At 54.5% G+C, this 20,369-nt stretch overlaps 1 protein-coding gene across 5 annotated transcripts; it reads right to left on the bottom strand.

Annotated features, from left to right (window-relative positions):
* Window positions 1-1,698: 1,698 nt before the first annotated feature.
* TTYH1 (tweety family member 1) lies at window positions 1,699-16,250 on the bottom strand. Of its 5 annotated transcripts, XM_039879839.1 has the most exons (15): window positions 16,043-16,225; window positions 13,150-13,328; window positions 11,136-11,247; window positions 10,229-10,449; window positions 8,688-8,783; window positions 8,447-8,560; window positions 7,288-7,360; window positions 6,869-6,944; window positions 6,326-6,381; window positions 6,065-6,157; window positions 5,790-5,882; window positions 2,548-2,690; window positions 2,393-2,438; window positions 2,146-2,223; window positions 1,699-2,030 (listed from the first exon to the last, which is right to left on the bottom strand). In XM_039879839.1, the coding sequence occupies exons 1-14, from the start codon at window positions 16,166-16,168 to the stop codon at window positions 2,185-2,187; spliced, it is 1,467 nt and encodes a 488-aa protein (XP_039735773.1). In that variant the 5' UTR covers window positions 16,169-16,225; the 3' UTR covers window positions 1,699-2,030; window positions 2,146-2,184. The 5 variants fall into 5 exon arrangements, 4 of the variants coding, with proteins under 4 accessions (XP_039735773.1, XP_039735775.1, XP_039735774.1 ...); XM_039879841.1 differs by lacking the exon at window positions 8,447-8,560 and having other exon boundaries at window positions 16,043-16,250; XR_005656608.1 differs by lacking the exon at window positions 8,447-8,560 and having other exon boundaries at window positions 2,146-2,438.
* Between the last annotated feature and the right edge of the window lie 4,119 nt (window positions 16,251-20,369).

Here is a 20,369-nt window from a genome sequence, read left to right as displayed (position 1 = left end):
CAATGTTTCCGCAGGAAATAGGTGAACATTCCCACCAAGCAGAGAAATTGCCTGTCAGTAACCTATGCCAGGACAGGTCAAGTTCTACTGCCCAGGGAGTCAGGGGAGAACCTCTGGTTTGACAGCTCTCTGGATTTGGGAATTGACAGGAGGATCTGGGGAGCTGCCTGTGACAGCATCTGACAGACGAGGCAGCCAAGGCCCACAAGGGCAAGAGGCTGCCCATGTCCCTTAACCATAGGCTTCCCTTTATTTGTCTACTCCACTACTGTTGGTGTCACACCCACCTCAAATCTCCCTTCTCTTAGGCTTTCCCCTGAAATCCCAAACCCACCCAAGAGCTGCCATGTTTCCAGAGAGCCCTGCTGTGCAGTGACTTAAAGCAGGGGACCCCCAACGCCTGCGCCACTGACCAATACCAATCTGTGCCCTATTAAGAACGGCCACACAGCAGGAGGTGAGCAGTGGGCGAGCAAGCAAAGTTTCATCTGTATTTGCAGTTGCTCCCCAGCGCTAGCATCACTGTCTCAGCTCCACCTCAGACCATCAGGTATTAGATTCTCACAGGAGCACTGGTCCCTGGTACCAAAAAGATTGGGGACTGCTGGCTGAAAAGATTCATCTTCTTTATGTGGACTTCAGTTTCCAGGGGTTAGCAGATCGAAGCATTGTTGCAAGAAGCAGCCCTTAATGTCCGTCCTTAGGCGCCTCTGCTTTGTTTTCATAGATTGATTCTCAAAGAGCAGACTGCCAGCTCAAAGGGTCTGTACCTTTTTGATTTTACCCCATGCTAGATGTTTTCTGAAGGATTGCCTTTCGCAGCCTCAGGACCAGCACGTTGGAGTGTCCGGTTCCTCCACATCCTTGCCAGCTTGGAATGTTACCACTCCTAGTTTTATGAGAACTGGGTGGTGAAAAAGTTTTTTGTTTCACATTGCTCTTGCTATTAGGTTTTGGACGTGTTTTCATCTGTTCACTGGTGTCAGGATTTTCACTTCATTGCATGTTCATCCTAATTGCTTATTTTTAAATTAGGTTGCCTTTTTTTTTTTTTTTTAATTTGTGGAAGCTTTGTAGATTACATTTATATGTTAAGAATTATATATATTTTTTTATTGTATGTGTTAACACACACAATTTTCCCTAGACTATCAATTTGTCTATAGTATTTTTTTTTTTGTTCTACAATTTGTCAACTAAATTACCTTTTCCTTTCTGGCTTGAGGATATATTGCTTAAGATCCGCCCCCTCCAAGCAAGACATACAGTGTACAAAATTCTCCTTTCTCTTCAAATACTTCTGTCCCTATACTTGTTTATGTTTAGATTTTTCACCCATCTTGTACGTAGAGTATTTTTTTCCAAATAAAGAACCAGTTGTGAAACCAACCAGTCTTTTTCACGCTGATTTGAAATCTGTTTTCTGTCATATATACACACACCGAGACCCATTTCTAGGCTGTCTATTTTGTCCCAAGGATGACTGTCTCTTCCTGTGTCAGGACACGTTTATTGCTTTTAGAATCCTGGAGAGGGCATGTTTTTCTAAATGAGAACAATCCTGACCGAGGAACAATCCTGCAGAGCCTGGTAAGGAGCAGAAACACCTGGCAGCCAGGAGGCCGAGGTGAGGGGTCTCCTTACCCCAACCAGAGGCCAGACCAGGCCGGGGAGAAATAAGAAGGATCCAGCTGCTTGTAAAATAAAGTCTTCCCTTTTATTTCAAATCAACCCATTCCCAAATTAGTGCCACAATTTGAGACTGAGGCCCTAAGCCCACCTGGGGGTGGTGGCGGCAGGGGTATTCATGTCCCTTCAAGGGTGGGCCAGGCAGTCAGGGAGGAGGACCCCCTCCCCGGTCAGCCCCAGGCCCTGGCCTGCCCCCTCAGCCTCTCCCAGGGCTAAGGGCACAGAGAGGGATCTGGGCAGGGAGGCCATCCTGTTTGGGATGTCCATGGCTAGGGGTGTTGGTTAGTGGTGGCCCAGTCAGGCTGGATTAGTGGGGTCTCCTCCGGCAGCCAGGGAAGGAACTGCAAAGAGAGGCAGAGTCAGCATGGGATGCTGGTCGGAGGGCCACCACCGTGCCCAGAGTGGGAGAGGACAGAGGCCAGCTTCGGAAGCTGTGGTGTCACTCTGGAAGCTCACCAGAGAGGAGAGGCAGGCTCCAGTCTAACATGGAGGGGCTCAGATAGACGACTGCCACTGCACAAAGCGCTTGGATTCCTGGGGGGTGGGTGGGGAGTCAGAGGAGGGCATGACATGGGAATTGGCTTTGTAATGTGGGCCCCCAGCCCCACTTCCCTCAGACCCTGGAGTCCAGGCACCCAGCCCCTCCTCTCTCAGAGGAGTCTGGCCCCCGGCCCCTCCTTCCTCTGACCCAGGGGTCCAGTACCTGAGGGTTGAAAGGGTCATCGTCGTCTGTGTCATCGTAGTCATCACTGGGGTGCAATGCAGGGATCCATCAGGATGCGCCCCCCACACACAAGACCCTTGAGGGTACTCCCTCCCCCATCCTCTCCCCAGGACCCTGCCCTCTCCCCTCCTGACCTGGGTGGGAACAGGGCCCAGGCTCGGGGCAGGCTGCAGAGGGCAGTGGCCAGGGCCCCCGCAGACAAGAGGGAGAAGAGCAACAGGAAGAGGAGGCCTTCCAGCACGTCTTCACACAGGCCGCGCAAGGCTGCACCGTAATCCTGGGGTGAGTAGAGAGAGGGCATCAGTGGGCAGTGCCCCCTCACTCCCCCAACAGTGTGTGTATGACTCAGACTATCCCCTGGCTGTGCAGTGCTGGACAAATCACTCAGCTTCTTTGTGCCTCAGTTTCCTCCCTGTCATACGTGTTCAGCATAGAGCCTGGCACACAGGAAGCACTCAGTGCACAGTAGATACTGTGGCCACTGTCATTATCACACCCGCACGTATGAATCCAAATCTCAGCCTCTTGTCTGTCACTGAGACCCCACCCCCACCCCAGCCCCTAGTCACACCACCAGCTTGGCTGTGGTTTATCACATGGCTGCTCAACCTGGAGGCTCTGATATCATGATCCAGGTCATTCTCCCTTGTGGGATCAGCCAGCGCACTGTCTGATATTGAGCAGCATCCAGGGCTCTATCCACTAGATGCCAGGGGCAGCCCCTCCCCAGTCGTGACAATCAAACGTGTCCCCACGCATTGCCCAGTGTCCTCTGGGCAAAACCACTGGCCTAGAACACTTAGAACAACTCTTAGAAGAATCACTGGCTCAGAATTCCAGCTTGTACATAGCAGTCAGTAAATGCTAGCTGTCGTGGCTTCATCACTGCAAATGAGCAGGGCCCCCATTTCCTAACTACGGCCATTACTCAGCAAGGACTGGCTGAATGCCTGCCCTGAGCTGGGCATCGCTTCACATTTTGGGAGACCAGGCACCAGGTCCCCAAAGGTCACTTCAGGCCATGACGGGCTGGAGAGAGGCAGCACTGGGTCTTGACAGGAGTGATGGCACCTGCAGGAAGGAGCTGGGCCAACGGGAGGTCGGGAGTGCTAAGGCCTCAGGGCTGCTACGGCCCCCTTCAGGAAGGGGTGCAAGAGGGGCAGAGGCTAGGACCAGCCAGATGACCACATAGGCCCTTGTAGTTCTGGCGACAATCCGGGGCTTTAATCCAAGTGTAGAAGAATCGTGGTGGTGGGGGCGCAGTTAAGCAGAGGAAGAACTTGATCGGATTATGTTTAAAAGGCTCACAGCTGTTGGTTGCTGCTAGGAGGACAGATGGGGGCAGGAGAGCAAGGAGATAGGGCTAAAGGGCTGTGGCCACTGGGCAGGAGATGAACAGGGCAAGGACCAGGGTAGCGGTGGTGATGGTATGAGCCGTGTTGAGTACAGATGGGTTTCAGATGGTTGAGGGAGGTCAGTACAGGAAGCAAAAGGGATCCTTCTGGATTTCTGGCTTAAGCCCCTGCGTGGGGGTGGGGGAAGCCTGGTACTGAGCCATGAAGTCTGGGGGAAGGGCTGTCGGGGCAAGAGGGAATGCTGCTTTGGCTGGATCAGACAGGTGCATGTTGTCCTTTCATCCTGCTATCAGCCTTGCAAAGCAAAGATCAACTCCTCCTCACAATGCTGCCTTTTGCCATGGTGGAGTGTTGAAGCCCAGAGAGGGTAAGCCACTTGCCCAGAGTCACAGCATGGGAAGGGCAAACCTGGGATTGGAACCAAACATGTCACTCTCCAGAGCCCACCCTCCTGCCACCTTATCCCTGATGCTCTTTGTCCTGATTTTAATATGTGGGGACCTTGAGGCTCAGACAGGGGAAACTGAGGCCCAGGGTCACACAGTGTATTAGTGGAAAGCAGAGAATTGACCCATCCTCCTCCTTCTCTTTCTTTCCTCCTTTGCAATGGACCTCGGGCTATAATCCAGCCTTATGTCTGACTGGACCATAAATACATAGAGAAATACGTGGGCCCCAATAAAAAAGCAGCATAACCTTTAAGAATGCCCTGCCTTTCTCAGCTCTATTATTAGGCAGTTCCGATTGTTAATTCACGGTCCCCATGCCCCCACATTAGAGTGCTAGTTTCAGAAGCTTGGGGGCAGCAGGAGCCATGGAAGGGATATGAACATGGCATGGAGCAGCTTAGACCCGTCCTATGGGCTAGATGGGTCCCTCTGGGGGTTGGGTTGCCAGATCAGACACAGGACCGCCAGCTAGACGTGAATTTCAGATGCCAGCAACAAAAAAAACTTAACACAAATGTCTTCCCAGGTGGCATGGGACACCCAGTAAAAAGGCATTTGTTGTTTGCTGAATCTGGCAGCCCTAGTTGAGAGTCCATGGCGTACAGCTAGGAAGGGGAGGAAGTGTGTGTCTTCTTGGGGTGTGTGTGTGTTGAGGGGAGACAAGGCCTGAGCTCCAGCAAGCCCTTGGGGGTGGGAATGGTAGATAAAGACATTCAGGAAGCAGACTGCCTGGGTGACTGCCTGTCTGCGGGGGCTCAGGAAGTGAGAGGGCCCGATGGTCTCTGTCTCCATAGTATGCACCCGCCAGCTGTGTGCCCTTAAGTAACCCAACCCTCTACATCTCACCTTCTAAGACAGACAATAATAGCAGTTCCTTCTTGACAGTGTTACTAATGGGAGCTGGTGGATCACCAGCAGTAAAATACCTCAGAGCCCACACTGAGTGAGGCCCAAGTGCATGCGGCAGAAGGGAGGCTGATTTTCCTTGCCCTCAGCCCTCGCAGCCATCCAGTAAAGCAGGTATCATCTCCCTCGTTTCCCAGGCGAGGAAATCGAGATTCAGGGGTACGCACTGGCTGGGGGCCACAAGCCCACAGCAGAGCCCAGACAGGAAGGGGTCTGTAGGACACTAGGCCCTCTTTCTCTCAGGTGTCCTGCCCACTTCTGCCTCGGCCCAACAACAGCACACACTCTGAGAGGGCTTTACTGGTACTCGCCCCTGTAATTCCGGTTTGATAAGTTAGGAAACTGAGGCACAGAGAAGTTAGCGACTTGCCTGAGGTCAAGAGCTAGCACTGGAACTCAGGCAGTCTTGCTCCAGAATTCACTAAGCTGCACAGCCTCTAGGAGGGAGGACGGAGGGAAGAAGGAAGGATGGGATAGACATGGTAGATGGGTCCAAGGTAACAAACTAGAGTATACCCGTATGACAAGTAAACAGATAAATAGATTTCTTGAGGGCAATAGGAGGGAGACTGGCACGGTTGGAGGAGAGGGGGGAGGCTGTTCGGTGGGCCCAGGCAGAGGCTTCCCTTGGGAGAAGAATTTGGGGAAAAGTATGGTGGGGGTCACCTTGTGCAGGCCTCGACAGTGCAGTAGTGCCACCAATTGGTGGAAGTTTCCTTCAGTCACGTTCAGCGTCTCTTCCAAGGACAGCAGAGGCTTCTGCGGTGGGAGGGAGGTGATTATCCCAAGGACTCCTCAGCCCCTACTCCTCCCTGCCTGCGCCCCGCCCACAGCCACCGAGCCGCCCACCCATACCCACGGTCACGCCCACCGACCCACTCCTTCCCTCAGGCTCCGTCCCTTTCCCCAAGAGGTGTAGGGAGAGCGCCTGGCCCGCTGACCTGCGCGGAAGGAAACTGGGGCACAGCTTCTCGCTCCAGGCCCTGCAGCTGGGAGTGGATGTTGGCCAGAGCTCGCTGGGACAGAGTCAGCCTCTGCGGGAAGGCAGGAGGGAAGAGGACCCAGTGGTGCACGCCCCCAGCCCACTCCAGTCTGGGGACACAGGACTGGAGCCCCTGGCGCCTACATCCTCCCCCAGAACCCCTAAGTCTTGGCCCCAGCCCCGTCCTCCGCCGCCCAGTTCCCTTGCCCACAGCCCTAACCTGTTGAAAGGGGTTGGAGACGGCCTGGTTGCAGAGGAAATAATAGTTCAGGATGTCTGAGGCAGAAGGGGAAGAGGAGAGAAGGCGGTCAGCCTGGGCCCGGGGCCTCCCTGGAGACAGGCTAAGAGAGGGCAGGGCCTTGTCTTTCCACCCTCAGGGCTAGGGGCCCCTCCCCAGGTCAGGACGCTCCTGTGGTCCCAATGACCTGGCATCCTGAGACCAGCATCCCACCCAGCTCTTAAACTCTCCTGCTCGGGCCACAGCCCAAAACACACTGGTCTTCATACTCCCTGGGGACCCAGCTTTTGCCTTCCTCCCCTGGACTAAACTGTGCTTCCCCCAGTATCTTCAAGTGGCCAAATCCTTCATCACTAGGCCCCGTCCCCTCTCCTGAGTCATGCATCTTTATTCAGCCCACCCAAAGGTGCTGAGAGCTTCCAGGGACCAGGCTGATGGCTGGGTACCCTGCTACCCCCCTCACTCCAGATAGGGCTGGGCACAAAGGCCTGAGGATCCAGAGTGTTCCTGGATTGATTGGGTCACCTGAGCCAAGCCCAGTCTCCTCCTGGGTCAGGTTTAGGACATAGGTGTCAGGACTGGAGCAGAAATCACTGAGGCCCTGAGAGAAGCAGCAGAAAAGGGGGCTCAAGCACTGCCACAATGGCACAGTCCCACAGACTAAGTGCCCCAGCCCCTCCTCCCTCAGACTCGGAAGTCCAGTTCCCCAGTCTCCTCCCTCAGACCTGGGGTTCCGGGCCCCCAGCCCCCTCCTCCCTTAGAACCCAAGCCGCCAGCACCTCAGGACATAGAAAACCAGCCCCAAGCCTCAGAACCTGTGACCCTGGCCCCCATGTTCTTCCTCTCAGGACCTAAGGCATCGGACTCCACCACCCCAGGATCCAAGAGTTGGGGCCACCAGCTCCCTGAGTCTCAGAGCCCAGGGACCTGGCCCCTGCACTCACCACAGCTGTGGCTGCCTCCAGGCCCAGGGAGCCCCAGCTCAGGACAAGAACCACGAGACTCATCACTGTCATCCTGTGGAGAGAGGGGACTGGACTCTGGGTTCTGCAGTCTTTCAACTTCCCACCTCGCCTCTTTCCCTCCCCCACCCCAGATCCCACTGCAGCCTTACTCCCAGCTTCTGGAGTCTGGAAGATTAGAATTAGGGACAGAGAGTTGGAGGTAAACCTGTGGTTGGTGAGACCAAACTGGACATCTGGCCCCTGCCCAGGGGGCTGGAGGAGTGAGAAGGGTCTTTGGCTGGCAGGATCCCAGTCCAGCTCTGCCCCCATCTTTTTCTGGGACTCTGGGGGACCACTACCCATCGCTGGGTCCCACTTCCTGGCTTTGAATTCCACTGGACCCCGCTATTCCCAAGCACACCCCCAGGTTCTCCCCTAGCTGAGTCAGCTGCCAGCTTGCTCAGACTGCTCCTCCCAGGACTGGCTGCAGTTCCAGGGCTGAAATTGCCTCCAGGGTTCTCTCTGGGGATGGGTTTGGGGGGCAGCAACAAGCAAGAAGGGCACCTGGGGGCCCAAACCCAAGCCTGGCCTCAAGTCCCAGACCTGACCAGCCTGGGCTGTGTTTTATCAGGTCCAAGCCTCAGAGGGGCCTGGGTGGGATGGCAGGGCCTCTCTCCCCGGGCCAATATGGAGACAGTGGTGGGCACCAGCACAGACCCCTCCCTAGTCCCAGGAGCAGGGAGGAAACAAGGGCTCCTCCAAATGGGACAGGCTGCCAGGGTTGAATCCTAGCTCCAGCACTTCCTGGCTGGGTGGCCCTGGACAAATGGCCTGAATTCTTAGTGCCAGACTCCCCTCTGCTAAGCAGGGAGAAGGAAAGGACCTCCCGAGAAGCTGGTGTGACGGTACCGGAAGAGCGTGCGGCACACAGAGGAAGCTGTCAGCTCAGAACATGGCCCTGCCATCCCGTCACGCCAAGTCATGGAGCCTTGGATGTGGTCACCTCCTGCCTCAGGTTCCTCATCTGCCCAACGATGGGTGCCCGAAGGGTACCTCCTTCACGTGGTTGTTGTGACAACTGAAGGAGTCAGTGTACAGGGCCCTCCGTAGATGCCACAACCACCTTATCCTCAGCACAAGTGTCACTCCTGGTCCCTACCAGGATTTCCAGCACCTCCCACTGCGAGGTGGCCTGTTTGCAGGTCTGCCCATCTCTCCCAGGCAGGCGGCTCCAGGTCTGGTTTCCTTCTGTGGGCCCTGACCAGCCTGGGAACTCGAGGGACAAAGGAACAGACCAGAGTGAGCCTGGGGCGGCCCATGGTTCCTCTTGCAGGAGTGCTGTGGGATGGAACGCCGTCCCCCCGGGCTGACATGAGCCTGCAGAAGGTGCCCAGACTTACATGATCACCAGCCACTTGCTCTGCTTTGCCAGGCCCAGGAGGGTGAAGAGACAGACCAGGAGCTGCAGGAGCAGCAGGAGCACATAGGCCAGCCATCTGGGGGTAGGGGGTGACAGGGGTATGGCTGAAGTGGCAAATCTAGCCTTTGTGCTCCCAGACTCCATAGAAGGCAATGGCACCCCATGTTCCACCTGGCCATGTGACCTCCCTGTCATGCTGGTGTCCAGGCCACAGTACAGCTCATCTGTGAAACGGGTGCACTGGGAGGTGGGCCACCCTTGCCTCCCAGAAAGAGTGTGGAGCACTTGGTACCACACTCTAACCAGATCATGCAAGAGCTTGGTGACTGAGTACATGATCTGGCCGCAGAGTCCCTGCCCTCTCCCCACCTTGCAGAGTGAAGCGAGTCACACTCCCAGGCTCAGGCCTCATCAGCCACAGGTTGCACAACCTCAGGGTGCAGAGTCTGTGGGCTGGGTCTCCACATCCTAGCTGTGTGTAACCTTGTCTCAGTACCTTTACCTCACATGCCTTGTCTTCCCCACCTGTAACATGGGGAGACGACAGCATGTACCCCAAAAGGTTGTCATGAGGCTAATGAGTGAGAACACGGAAAGCACTCAGAGGAGGGCCAGGCACATGGACACACTTCAGTGTTAGCTTGACCATGAATAAGGGAACTTTAAATGTTACTTAATCACTCCGTATCAGTGAGTAATTAATTCACTTTGACTGAAGAGGATAGTGCATGTGAAGTTACCTCCACCTTTGGACATCACATTTCACTTATGCGTTTTTCTTACCGGCCCTACCCCGACACTGGGAGCCAGGCAGGAGCCACCCTGTGTTTTGTTCATTGCCCTGTCTTATGAAAACTCACATTTCACAAACAGTGGAATGTACAATGTGTGCTAGTCGCCGTCATAAGCTCTTGACTGACGCCTATTCATTGGATCTTCAACAATCCAACAGGGGTGGGGTGCTACCCATTATTCTCATTGCACAGATGGGGACACTGAGGCATAGAGCTGGTGAGGGCTGGTTTAAGGTCACATGGTTAGGGAGTGGCTGCTGGCTTCAGGGCACAGTTCCTAACCACTGGGACATGACTTCTCACTCCCTGAAAGGTGTAGATAAAGACCTGTTGAATGGATATACCCATCAGAGAGATGACTGAGGGAGTGAACCAGTTAACGGGCTAGTCAGGGAGTGAGTTCAAGAGTGAGTCGACGAATGGGGGAGTCTGGAATAAACGAATGCATGAATGAATGAAGTGAGTGGGTATATGGATGAACACTCAGGTGTGAGGATGGACATCACTTGGTCCGTCTCTCCACAGCTGGGTTTCTCAACCTCATCCCATTGACACTTGGAGCGGATCCTCCTTGCTATGGGGACCGTCCTCCACACTGTAGGATATTGAGCAGATGCCAGGAGCGTCCCCTCCCTCAGGCGTGGCAACCCAATGTGTCTCCAGACATTGCCCAATGCACCCTGGCTGAAAAAGCCCTGCCACACAGGGCAGAAAGAGGGCCACCCACCTGTACTCCTCCACAAAGGACACATCTTCTGCAACTTGCAGGGGGCTCAGGGGCACTCCCTGCCAGAAGGCCAGCCCCTGCAGCTGCTGGGTCACTGCCTCCGCCTGCCTCCGGGCCCCCCGGGTGGCAGCCACCAGTTCTGTGCGCTGTGTAAGCACCTCTTCCAGAGTGGTCAGCTCTGTCCTCACGGCCTCGCCCAGCCTCTCCACTGTCTCCAACACCTGGGTGCAGGTGTGGGTTTGGGGTCAGGGGATGGCATTCTCAGGAGTTCCAGGGTCGGGGGACAGGGTTATGAAGTAGGAGTGAGCTGTGGTGGCTGAGAACTGGGGCCAGGGCATCTGCCATTGAGGGGGGAGGAGGGGCTCTGGGTGGTTAGTGGCTTGAGGCCTGGGGAGATTCAGATCCCAGACCAGGAGTAAATCTGGGGTCCTGGGTCTGATGTTGGCATCTACCTTCCTGAGTCTGGGATCCCATCTGGGTTCCAGGGCCCAGGGTCTGCACAGGACACAAGATCCAAGGTCTGAGGTCAGGCTGGGTCCCGCCCTAGGGCTAGCGATGGGAGTGAGGCCTCTCCTCTGACCCCTGGACCTTGACATTGAGGTCCCTAAGCTTGGGTCAGGGCCACTGATCAGGCATGGACCTCACTGGAGGGCAGGGGCTAGGTCACTGATGTGTGATCTCTGTCTGGTTTGGGCTATGAGTTGAAAGGCAGAATTGGGCTGGGTGAGTTCGGGGTCTGGGTTTGAGCCCCAGGTCCCAGATCCAGGTTGAAGTTTCAGAGGGTGCCCACGTGAGGAGTCTTGGCTATGAGCTTAGATTCTGTTTCCCTGGGAGGGGGCCCTTTGTCCCTATGTGGGGAACCAGCCTGGGTGTGGGTCTGGGGTCTGGCAGCTGCCTGGCCCCTCACCAGATGGTCAATGGCACTGAGCGTGTGGTTGGCGTGCAGTAGTGCGGAGCTGAGCTGGGACACCCCATCACTGGTCTCGCTGTTGCCATAGAAACCGATGCCAATGCCCGCGCTGCGAGGAGGAGGGAGAGGAAATCAGGATGAGTCCTGGGACCGTGGTGTGGGCACCCCCCCCCACCTCCTCATACACCCAATCCTGGCTCTGCCCCCACCCGATTGGTCCAGCCTATCGTGGGAAAAGAATGTCTCCAGCCTGGCCCCCACCGGTTGCCACGGTGACGGGAAGGCCTCACTCCCCCGGTGAGGGACGTCATTGTGATGCTAATGTGGGTGGAGTGGCGGAGGTGGGGGTGGGGGTCAGATTTAACTCGCACCTCCCCGAGCGGAACCGCTGTCACGCCCAGCCCCAGACTGTCAAGTCCTGCCTCCCACCCCTAGGACAGCCGGCCCCACACCCATCCCCTCTACCCTTTCCCAAGCATCCAGGGTCCTCCGCACCTTTTCTTTCGGGGCCCAGCCATCTCCTCCCCCGCATCCTGGAGGGAGGGGGAGCAGTCCTAAGAGTGCAGGCGCCTAGCCACCGTCTCTTGGGGGACCTCCCAGCCAGCCACCCCTTAGTCCCTGGACCCAAGCCTCTGGCCAGCTGGGAGCTAAGCAAGGGAATGTGGGCCGATGCGCCAGGAGACGGCGCCCCCGCCCCTCTGCGGCCAACACACAAAGCCCCATTGTAGGGCCTGAATCGGGCTCCATCCTCCGCCCCCGGTGTCCCTCCGCAGAGGGGCCAGGACCGGCCCCAAGCGGAGGGAGCCGGATGCGCTCCCAGTTCCCAGCCAGGGCAGCGCAGCCCCCGCCTAAGCCCTGGGACCCGGCACGCCCTTCCCCCCCTCCTCCCCACCACCCCCGCCATTGTTTACTGTCCCACAAAGCTGCTCTTGTCCCCAGGCCGCGGGGGCCGGCAGTGTCTCTCCCCCACGGGGCCTTTGTTCCACCTCTCCATCCACCCCCACTCAGGAGAGCGCCAAGAGAGAGCATCTTGGAAATAGGCCCGCCACTGCCTATCCCAACACACCCCCAAACACACACACTGCTGCTCCCTGAGCGAGGGAAAGTGGCAGAGCCCAGCCTGGGGTTGGGGTGGGAGGACCAGCTTCCCGGCCACACCCCCAGCCCGGCTGGTCTCTCTGGTGCCCAGGTGGGGGTGGCCCTGTCGGCAGGGCTGTGCCCAGAGCTGGCCCTTGGAAAATGCTGTATCCTCGAGTGCTCTTCTCTGTCCTCTAGAAGTCCCCAGGCCGGGGAAGGGGGTGCCTTGCCGATGTGAATCTCCACTCTGACAATTGGACCACATGGCTTTAAAATATTGCCTTGTTCCTCTCCCTGAGCCTTCCTCTTTTAAAACTGGGCATGGTGACCCTGAGCCCAGGAGGGTCACTGCAGGGCGGAATGAGACTGGCTCAGGTCTGGGCCCGGAGGAGGTGGTCTGGGTTGTAAATGTCCCTTTGTTGTCTGTCTTCCCATGGGAACATCAGCTCCATGAGGGCAGGGACTTGGTCTAGCTTGGTCAGTCTCTCCTGGCGCACAGTAGGTACTCAAGAAGTAGTTACTGAATGAATGAATGAGTTAATGAATGGCATCCCTGTTTATATATATGAGAACAGCTGTGAGCCAGGCAACTGCTCCTTCTCTCACTCAATTTTATCATAACTAGGAGGGAGGTGTTACCATAATACCCACCTCAGCGATGTGAGGACTGAGGCCACGAGAGGCTAAACACTCTCCCAGGTCACACAGCTGTTTGGTGGCAGAGCTACCAACCCCAGGTGATCTGAACACCCAGCTCTTCACTCTTACTCTGTCCTGCCAGGCTAGCTACTCTGGGAAAGTCATCTCTTGAAACTCAGTTTCTCCATCCTCAAATGGGGGCAATTCTCCCTGCTGCTGAGGTGAGATTCTAGGATGCCACAGGTTGACCGACAGAGCCATCCCCACTCCCCCACCCACCCTGGGGCCCCATTACCAGCCAATGAGGAGGGCAGCAATGCAGCTCCAGGTGACACAGCCTCCTCCAGGCGGGGGACTCTTGGCGCTGGGGGGCCCTGGGGGCTGGCAGCAGCAAACACGGATGAGGTAGGCAGCAATGAGAATGAGGCTGAGGCCCAAACCCAGGCCAGCCAAGGCCACCACCAGTAACAGGGCCTGGGGAGGGGATGACATCAGGCCTCAGAGGGGCTCTGGTGGCTCCCGCTCACCTGGAGCGTCTGAATATGAGATCTCAACAGAAGAGGTAGGCATCCCTGGCTAGACTGGGGGCCAAGCCCGCCTTGTACTTTTCAGGTTTGTGGGAAAAGATGGGGTCTCCAGGACCCCCTAGGCTGGCAGCTGAGGCTCCACAATTTGGGACTGGGTCATTGGAGGAAGCTTCTACCTGGGAGGCCCAAGTCTTGGGTTCCAGTTCTGCTCTGCCCATCAATGGTTGTGTAACATTTGTCAGGGGTCCTCACCTCCCTGAGCCTGGGGTTTCCTCCTCAACCAGGCAGTTGGATGGAGCATGTCACAGGGCCCGCAGAGACCTGGATCCCTGAACTGTGGGATCAGGGTGTAGAAGGGGCGCCTGTCCCTGGTGGCATGTGCAAGGATGGCAAACAGGTTTCCTCTTCCCTCCTCTTTGCTGGCCCTCCCCACTCACTGCTCGGCTCCCCTGCTGCTGAGTTCTGCACATCCACCTCAGTGTGAGTCTGTCACCCAGGGACTCACAGGGAGGGAGGCGCGACAGCCTCTGTGACTCTGTGCGTGTGTGTGTGTGTGTGTGTGTGTGTGTGTGTGTGCGCGCGCATGCGCGCACACGCACGTGCACACGCACGCGCAAGACCCAGAGATGGAGAATGAGAGAGTGAAGACAGGCAGGAGGAGGCTCAGAGAGAGAGACAGAGAAGCAGACTCAGAGAAAGGAGAGACAGACTGAAAGCTGGAGGACAGCAGCAGGGAGAGAAAATGTGTCTGTAGTTGTAAAAGCCCTGAGGAATAATGGAGTTCTTCATGAGGCAAAAATTAAAGTGGACACCCTGCTGTCCTATCGCCTTCACAGATACCCAGAGTGGGCCAGGGGTTTACCTGGAGCCACATAGAAAGGCAGGGTTCCACCTGAGACAGAATCAGACCTCTGGGCTCAGTAACGTGGTTTCCCATAAGTCAGTGTCTTTGCTTTTATCCTTGCAGTGGTATGTGTGAGTGTGTATGTGTGTGTGACAGAGTGTGTTTCTGGATGCAAGAATAGATGTGACATCTTTGAGTTTGTCTGCCATGAGATAATATACCTGAGTATGTGTATGTTTGTAGGTGAATCTGTGAGTGTGTCTCTATGAGAGCACCTGTATCTGCAGGTGTGAGAGTGATTTGTGGGCATTTGTGTGTTTCTGTCACAACTCCTTGAGTCTAAATGGGTCTCTGGTGCTGTGTGTGAAAGAGAAAGTGTGTGTGTGTGTGTATGTGTGAATGTGAGTATGAGTATGTGAGTGTGTGTATGTGTGAGTGGTTGATCATGTGTGTGTGTGTGTGAGAGTGTGACTATGTTCCCCCAGCAGTGTTGCCCAGTTCCTGATTGTTTTCCCAGCTGTACCCACAGCCATGACCTCCCTGGAAGTACTGTCCCCCTCAGGGGCATGTGACTTTGTGCCTTCTTTCCCCAGGGCTGTCTCTCTGTCAATTACAGGGAGTGAGGCTGCCTGATGCCTCTGGAGGTGACTGGGGTGGGGACCCCGCATGTGGCTGCCTGGGTACCCTCGTGAGAAGGTCTCCTTGGCTGTGCGTGAGTAGGTGTCCGGATCCACACTGGAGGTTGTGAGTGTGTAACCAGGGAGCTGTGGGCAAGGGGCTGGCAGTCCCCGTTTGGAGGGCCCCGTGGAGTAAGTGGGGAGGAGCTGCTAGGAGCTGGCACAGCTGTGACCCAAATAGCTCAAAATACAGCACATCCCCCATTCTGTTTCTCTGGGACTTCCCCTTCTAAGCTCTCCAATCCCCAGCCCCCTATCCTAGAGGCTGCCCAGGACAGATCCGAGTGGTCTAGACCCTATAGGCAGGGCCCTGACTCATCCCCGGCCCCACCAGGACTCCCGGCACCCCAATCAGCCAGCAGCTCAGCCAAGCTTTGCTCATTAATCTCAGTCAAGGGCTTGAATTAAACTGGGTCAGGGGACAGTTCTTTGGCCCCGATGGGAGCTGAACCAGGCTGGGCTCCCTTCCCCAGGGACACCAATTTCTGTAAGGTTCCCACCCTGGCCCCACCCTCTGGATCCATTTGTGTCATCCTCGGCTCCCTAAATCAGACCCCATCCTTCCCATACCCCCTTCCCCAGTCTTTCTCTGCCCTGACCTCCCCTTCTGTCCAGGGACAGCTCAGAGTCACTCCTTCCAACACCTCCACCTCCTTTCCCCACCTGACCTTAAACTCTCCCCACATTCTCCAGGTTCAAATCCTGTCCCAGAACAGAACGCCCCCCACCACCAGCCTTTTTCCTCTCCGCCACCATCAGCTCCTCTCTCTGGGTCCCACCTCTACGGGACGGCCCCTTCCTATGAAGGAAGGGGCTATCTCTTAGGACACTTATCCTCTGATGACTCTGGACGCTGGCCTCCCAGGCAGATCAAAGACCCTGGAATCCAAGGGCCCCCAGTCTCCGCCCTTAGGGACTCAGGGGTCCCTTATTGAAGGATCGAAGAGTCTCGCCGGCCAGCGCCGGTCCCAGGAGAACCTCCAGGTATGGGAGCCGCGCGCTCTTCCTCCCTCAGACACCCAAAAGTCTGGGCCCGGCCCCCACCCCCGAGGGAACGCAGGGATCTGTCACCCAGCCCTTTTCTCCCGCAAGATCCAGAAGCGCTGGCCCCCAGCCCCAGGACCCCGAGCCCACTCCCACCTGCTGGTATTCCCGCTCCTGGGGAGCGAAGCCGCTGGGCACCGGACGGAGCTGGAAGTCCGCGCGGGGCAGCTGGTGGAGCAGATGCACCCAGGCCGAGGGTCGATAGCCCGGGGGCGCCCCCATGGCCCCCGGGGAAGGGCGCGCGGGGCCGACGCTGGGGCCGCAGGAACCTTGGTGGCGAAGCGGGGCGCGGGCGGAGCGGGGTCTGGCTGGGCTCAGGGGAGCTGAGCCGGGGAGGGAGGGGGCGGGGGGCGGAGACTGGGGGGAGGAGGGGGAGGCACAGGCTAGGTGGGCATGGTGCTGCCCCTGGCGGCTGCGAGAGGCACTGCGGCGCTGCGGGTCGGTCCTTCGCGTTCCTCCTGCTGGGTGACCTCTCCCACCTGCGAACCCGCCCGCCAAGGTACCGCGACATCCTCGTCCTAGTAAGGCCGTTCATACTGTTATGTCACCCTACAACATAACGATCCCTTTATCTTTAGGAAGAGCGCTCACGTCCACGCAAAGGTCGCTAGTATTTGCACAGTATTTTACAAATAATGGTCGGTTGCATCAATAAAAAATCTCAATTTGTGTATCAGCGCGCGCTCACCTGTAAAGGGAGCTTTCATCTGGGTAAAAGCCGTCTTCCGCTTTGGAAAAACAAACCTGTATTTGCGCATGGCTTCTAGGCGCCAACCTTCCTTTGAGTGTGTTTGCACACTGGCTTACCCACGTAAGGGCCCCTCGCATGGACCTCTCGTATCTGCACAAGGACCCCGCCCACCCCAAGGAGAACCTTGCTCTTCTGTATAGGGACCTGCCCATCTTCGTAAGGATCCCTCTCACGTGTTGAAGAACTTCCCCAAACTGATTAAGGATTGCTTTTATGTATATAAGGATCCCTCTATCCCTTGCCACTCACTTTACAATTTAAGGCCGCTATCTATGTTGAGTGTCACAGGAACCCACTGATGGCACACTGATACACGGGGAAGTAGAGACCCTTGGAAGGCACTCGACTACTTTGATGTCACCACCCAGACAGTCACTGTTGGAGCTAAAACTTAGGTGCCCAAGAATCTTCCCCAGGGGTTCCCCCACCCTGTGGAGCAGGGTTACACTTTTTGCCACCTGGGGTCCCCACACCAGGCCTCTCTTGCGGGGGATGAGTTGGACGGGAGGAAGAAGGGGAGGTTAGTACTCTACCTATCTCATTCCATATTTTGCCCTAGACTGGTGAGAAGGGGCTAGGGATCATTGCCCAGCTCATTACTAGAGATAAAAATAATTATGGTAGTGGTGGTGTTGATAGTGATGATGGTGATGATGGTGATGGTGGTGATGTGATGATAGTGATGATGATGGTGATGGTGGTGATGGTGGTGATGGTGACGATGATGGTGATGGTAACAATGATGATGGTGGTGATGATGGAGACGGGGAGAATGAGGATAGCTGTCCCCTGAGAAACAAACATGTAGATACTCATCATTACTACCCCAGGTCTTCCTCTGTCTGCCTCCAATTCTGCCTCGTGTCATGTCCTCCATAATCCCCAGCCAGGTGGACAACATGGGGCCTGGAGATGAGGAAGATCCTGGAACAAGCAGCTGTGAGTTGCACTAAGTAACCATAAGCAAGTGAGTTCCCATCTTGGAGCCTTTGTTTACCTGTAAAATAAGAGAAAGAGATGAGGCTAGCCATCCTGAAAGCCCTGGATTGGCTGATTTCCCATAACATGTCCACAGCCAATGTTTGTTGAACCAGCAGGACTTACTAAGAGGGAGAAGAATTCCAATGTCATGATGTGTGTGCTTGGGTACGAATATATGTGGGTGGGGGGAGGTACTCATGTGACTCCAAAACTCAAGAACACTCAGTGGCTCCCTATTGCCTATGGGACCTAGTCACAGCCTCTTGTTCCTACTTTTATGCCTCCATCACCTGGCCTTGTGTCAGCCTTCCCTAAATATATATTATTTGACAGTGGTGGGTTTCCAACTTGTAGACCACGACGCACCATGTGAAATAGATTTTACATCATGATCTGGTACACACAAACACTCACCTGAAGTAAAAAAAAGTTTCATGAAATAAAACTGCCCTCTACTCAGCACAATGCTCTCAGATATTTCTATTCTATGTTTATTCTAGTTCATAAATGAAAATCTGGTCACAACCTCTTAAATTTTTCGTACCTGGCTAATGAGTCTTGACCTGCAACCTGAAAAGCACTAATCTCTAATTCCAGAGAGCTTCCGGTTTGGAGTTAGAAAAGAGGTAACTATTACAATGCAGAAGTAGATTATATTGGCTGCTCAGGGGAGCTCGATATTTTGATCCTGCACCCTCAACATGTGTGCACACATGGACACACACACACACACACCCATACACACACACACACCACTCCCTTTTACTCCCCTCAGGAAAAGGTTTGAAATGACTGAATCTCCCTCTTTCTCTGCTTCACTCTGGCTCTTTCTCTCATCTCTCTCTCTCTCTCCATCTCTCTCACACATGATTTAGGTCCCAGGTGCCTACAGTCTGACCTCTTTAGAGAATTACTGTAGCTGTAATGATAAAGCCCAAGACAGCCATCCTCATGTATGAGACCTGAAATGCTGTCTAGTAGAAATTTCCTGGGTTGACCTTCTCCTGGGACACAGATGATTATTCTGGAGAAGTCTTGAGCATTTCCACGGTTCTTGGCTGAACACCGTTCCAACACCATCTCAAGATCGGTAGGTGTTAATTCAGGGTTTTGGGTGCACAAGAACCCCCCAGTGCAGGATGGCTCAGAGCACACGGTTGTCGCTATTTAGTTTCAGCCAATGCTTGCCATATGGGAAGAGGAACACAACATTGCCAGATGTTCCCAATTTCCAAGAGAAGACAGAAATCTGGATATTTTTAAAAGCAAAATCCCTCAGCTTTTAAATGTTGAAACTAATTCAAATACAAAAATAAAAAAAACCGTGTGGGCCAAATGAAACCTGTTTGTGGGTTAGAGCTGGCTGGTTTGTAAGCTCTGGGATAGCCAGACGCTGAGCAGCACCAGCATGGAAGGGGCAAGTGGAGAAAGAGGGGCCCACAAAGAGGCTGAGAAGGAGCAACCAGGGAGGCGGGAAGGAAGCCAGAGAGGCAGCAATGCCACCTCCTCCAGGGAGGCACCCGGACCAGCCTCTCTCTATGGAAGACCTGGACTGGTCCTGGCACAAGGGTTCAGCATGTGCTCCCAATGACTTAAACTCTGGGAGACTCACCAGTTTCATGAGGGGGTTGCGAGTGCATATCGTATGAGTGCATTTAGACAATGTTCTAGAACAGACAAAACTAATCTATGGTGGCCAAGTAATCAGAACAGTGGTTACCCTTGGGGGTGGGGATAGGGCTGAATGGGAGGTAGGCTGAGGGAGCTTTCTTGGGTGATGGCATTGTGTTCTGTATCTTGACAAGGGTTTGGGTCACACAGGGGTCCACATTTATGGTACACTTAAGATCTGTGCATTTCATGGCAAATTTTACCTTGGGAAAAAATAAAAGAACTCTAGTTAGTGATATGCAGGCTTCAGTATTGGGGGGAAGGGGAGTGGTGTCTGCGGTTCCATTTGAAATGGATCCGCGAAGAAAATAAGATGGATTGACAGAGGGGTACATAGGTAATAAAACAAAATATCAGGGGCAGAATCTATGTGTTGGGTATCTGGGTGTTCACTGTAAAATTCTTTATTTTTTCCAATTTTATTGAGATATATAACTGATATTAACACTGTATAACTTTAAGGCGTGCAATGTGAAGATCTGATATCTGTATATGTTGTGAAATGATGAACACATCCATCACCTCACATAGTTACATTTTGTATGTGTATGTGTGATAACTTTAAAAGCCTACTCTCTCAGCAACTTTCAAGTATACAATATGGTATTGTTAATTATAGTCACCACACTTTGCGTTAAATCTCCAGAACTTATTCATCTTATAACTGGAAGCTCATACCCTTTGACCACCTCCACCCTTCCCCCCGCCCACCCCCAACCCTGGCAATCATCAGTCTGTTCTGTTTCTATGAATTTGTTTTGTCTTGTTTTAGATTCTACATATAAATGGGATCATATTCTATTTATCTTTCTCTGTCTGACTTATCTCACTTAGCATAATGTCCTCTTGTTTCTTCCATGTTTCTGCAGATGGAAAGGTTTCCTTCTTTTGATGTCTAATAATATTCCATTGCATATATATCACATTTTCTTTATCCAGTTGTCCGTCGAAGGACACTTAGGTTATTTCCATGTCTTGGCCACATGAATAATACTGCAGTGAACATGGGGTGCAAATATT

Source organism: Pteropus medius, unplaced genomic scaffold (assembly GCF_902729225.1).
Source record: "Pteropus medius unplaced genomic scaffold, Ma_sr-lr_union100, whole genome shotgun sequence".
NCBI lineage: Eukaryota > Metazoa > Chordata > Mammalia > Chiroptera > Pteropodidae > Pteropus > Pteropus medius.
Note: the sequence above shows the minus strand (reverse complement) of the source record. Positions and strands in the feature narration are given on the sequence as shown.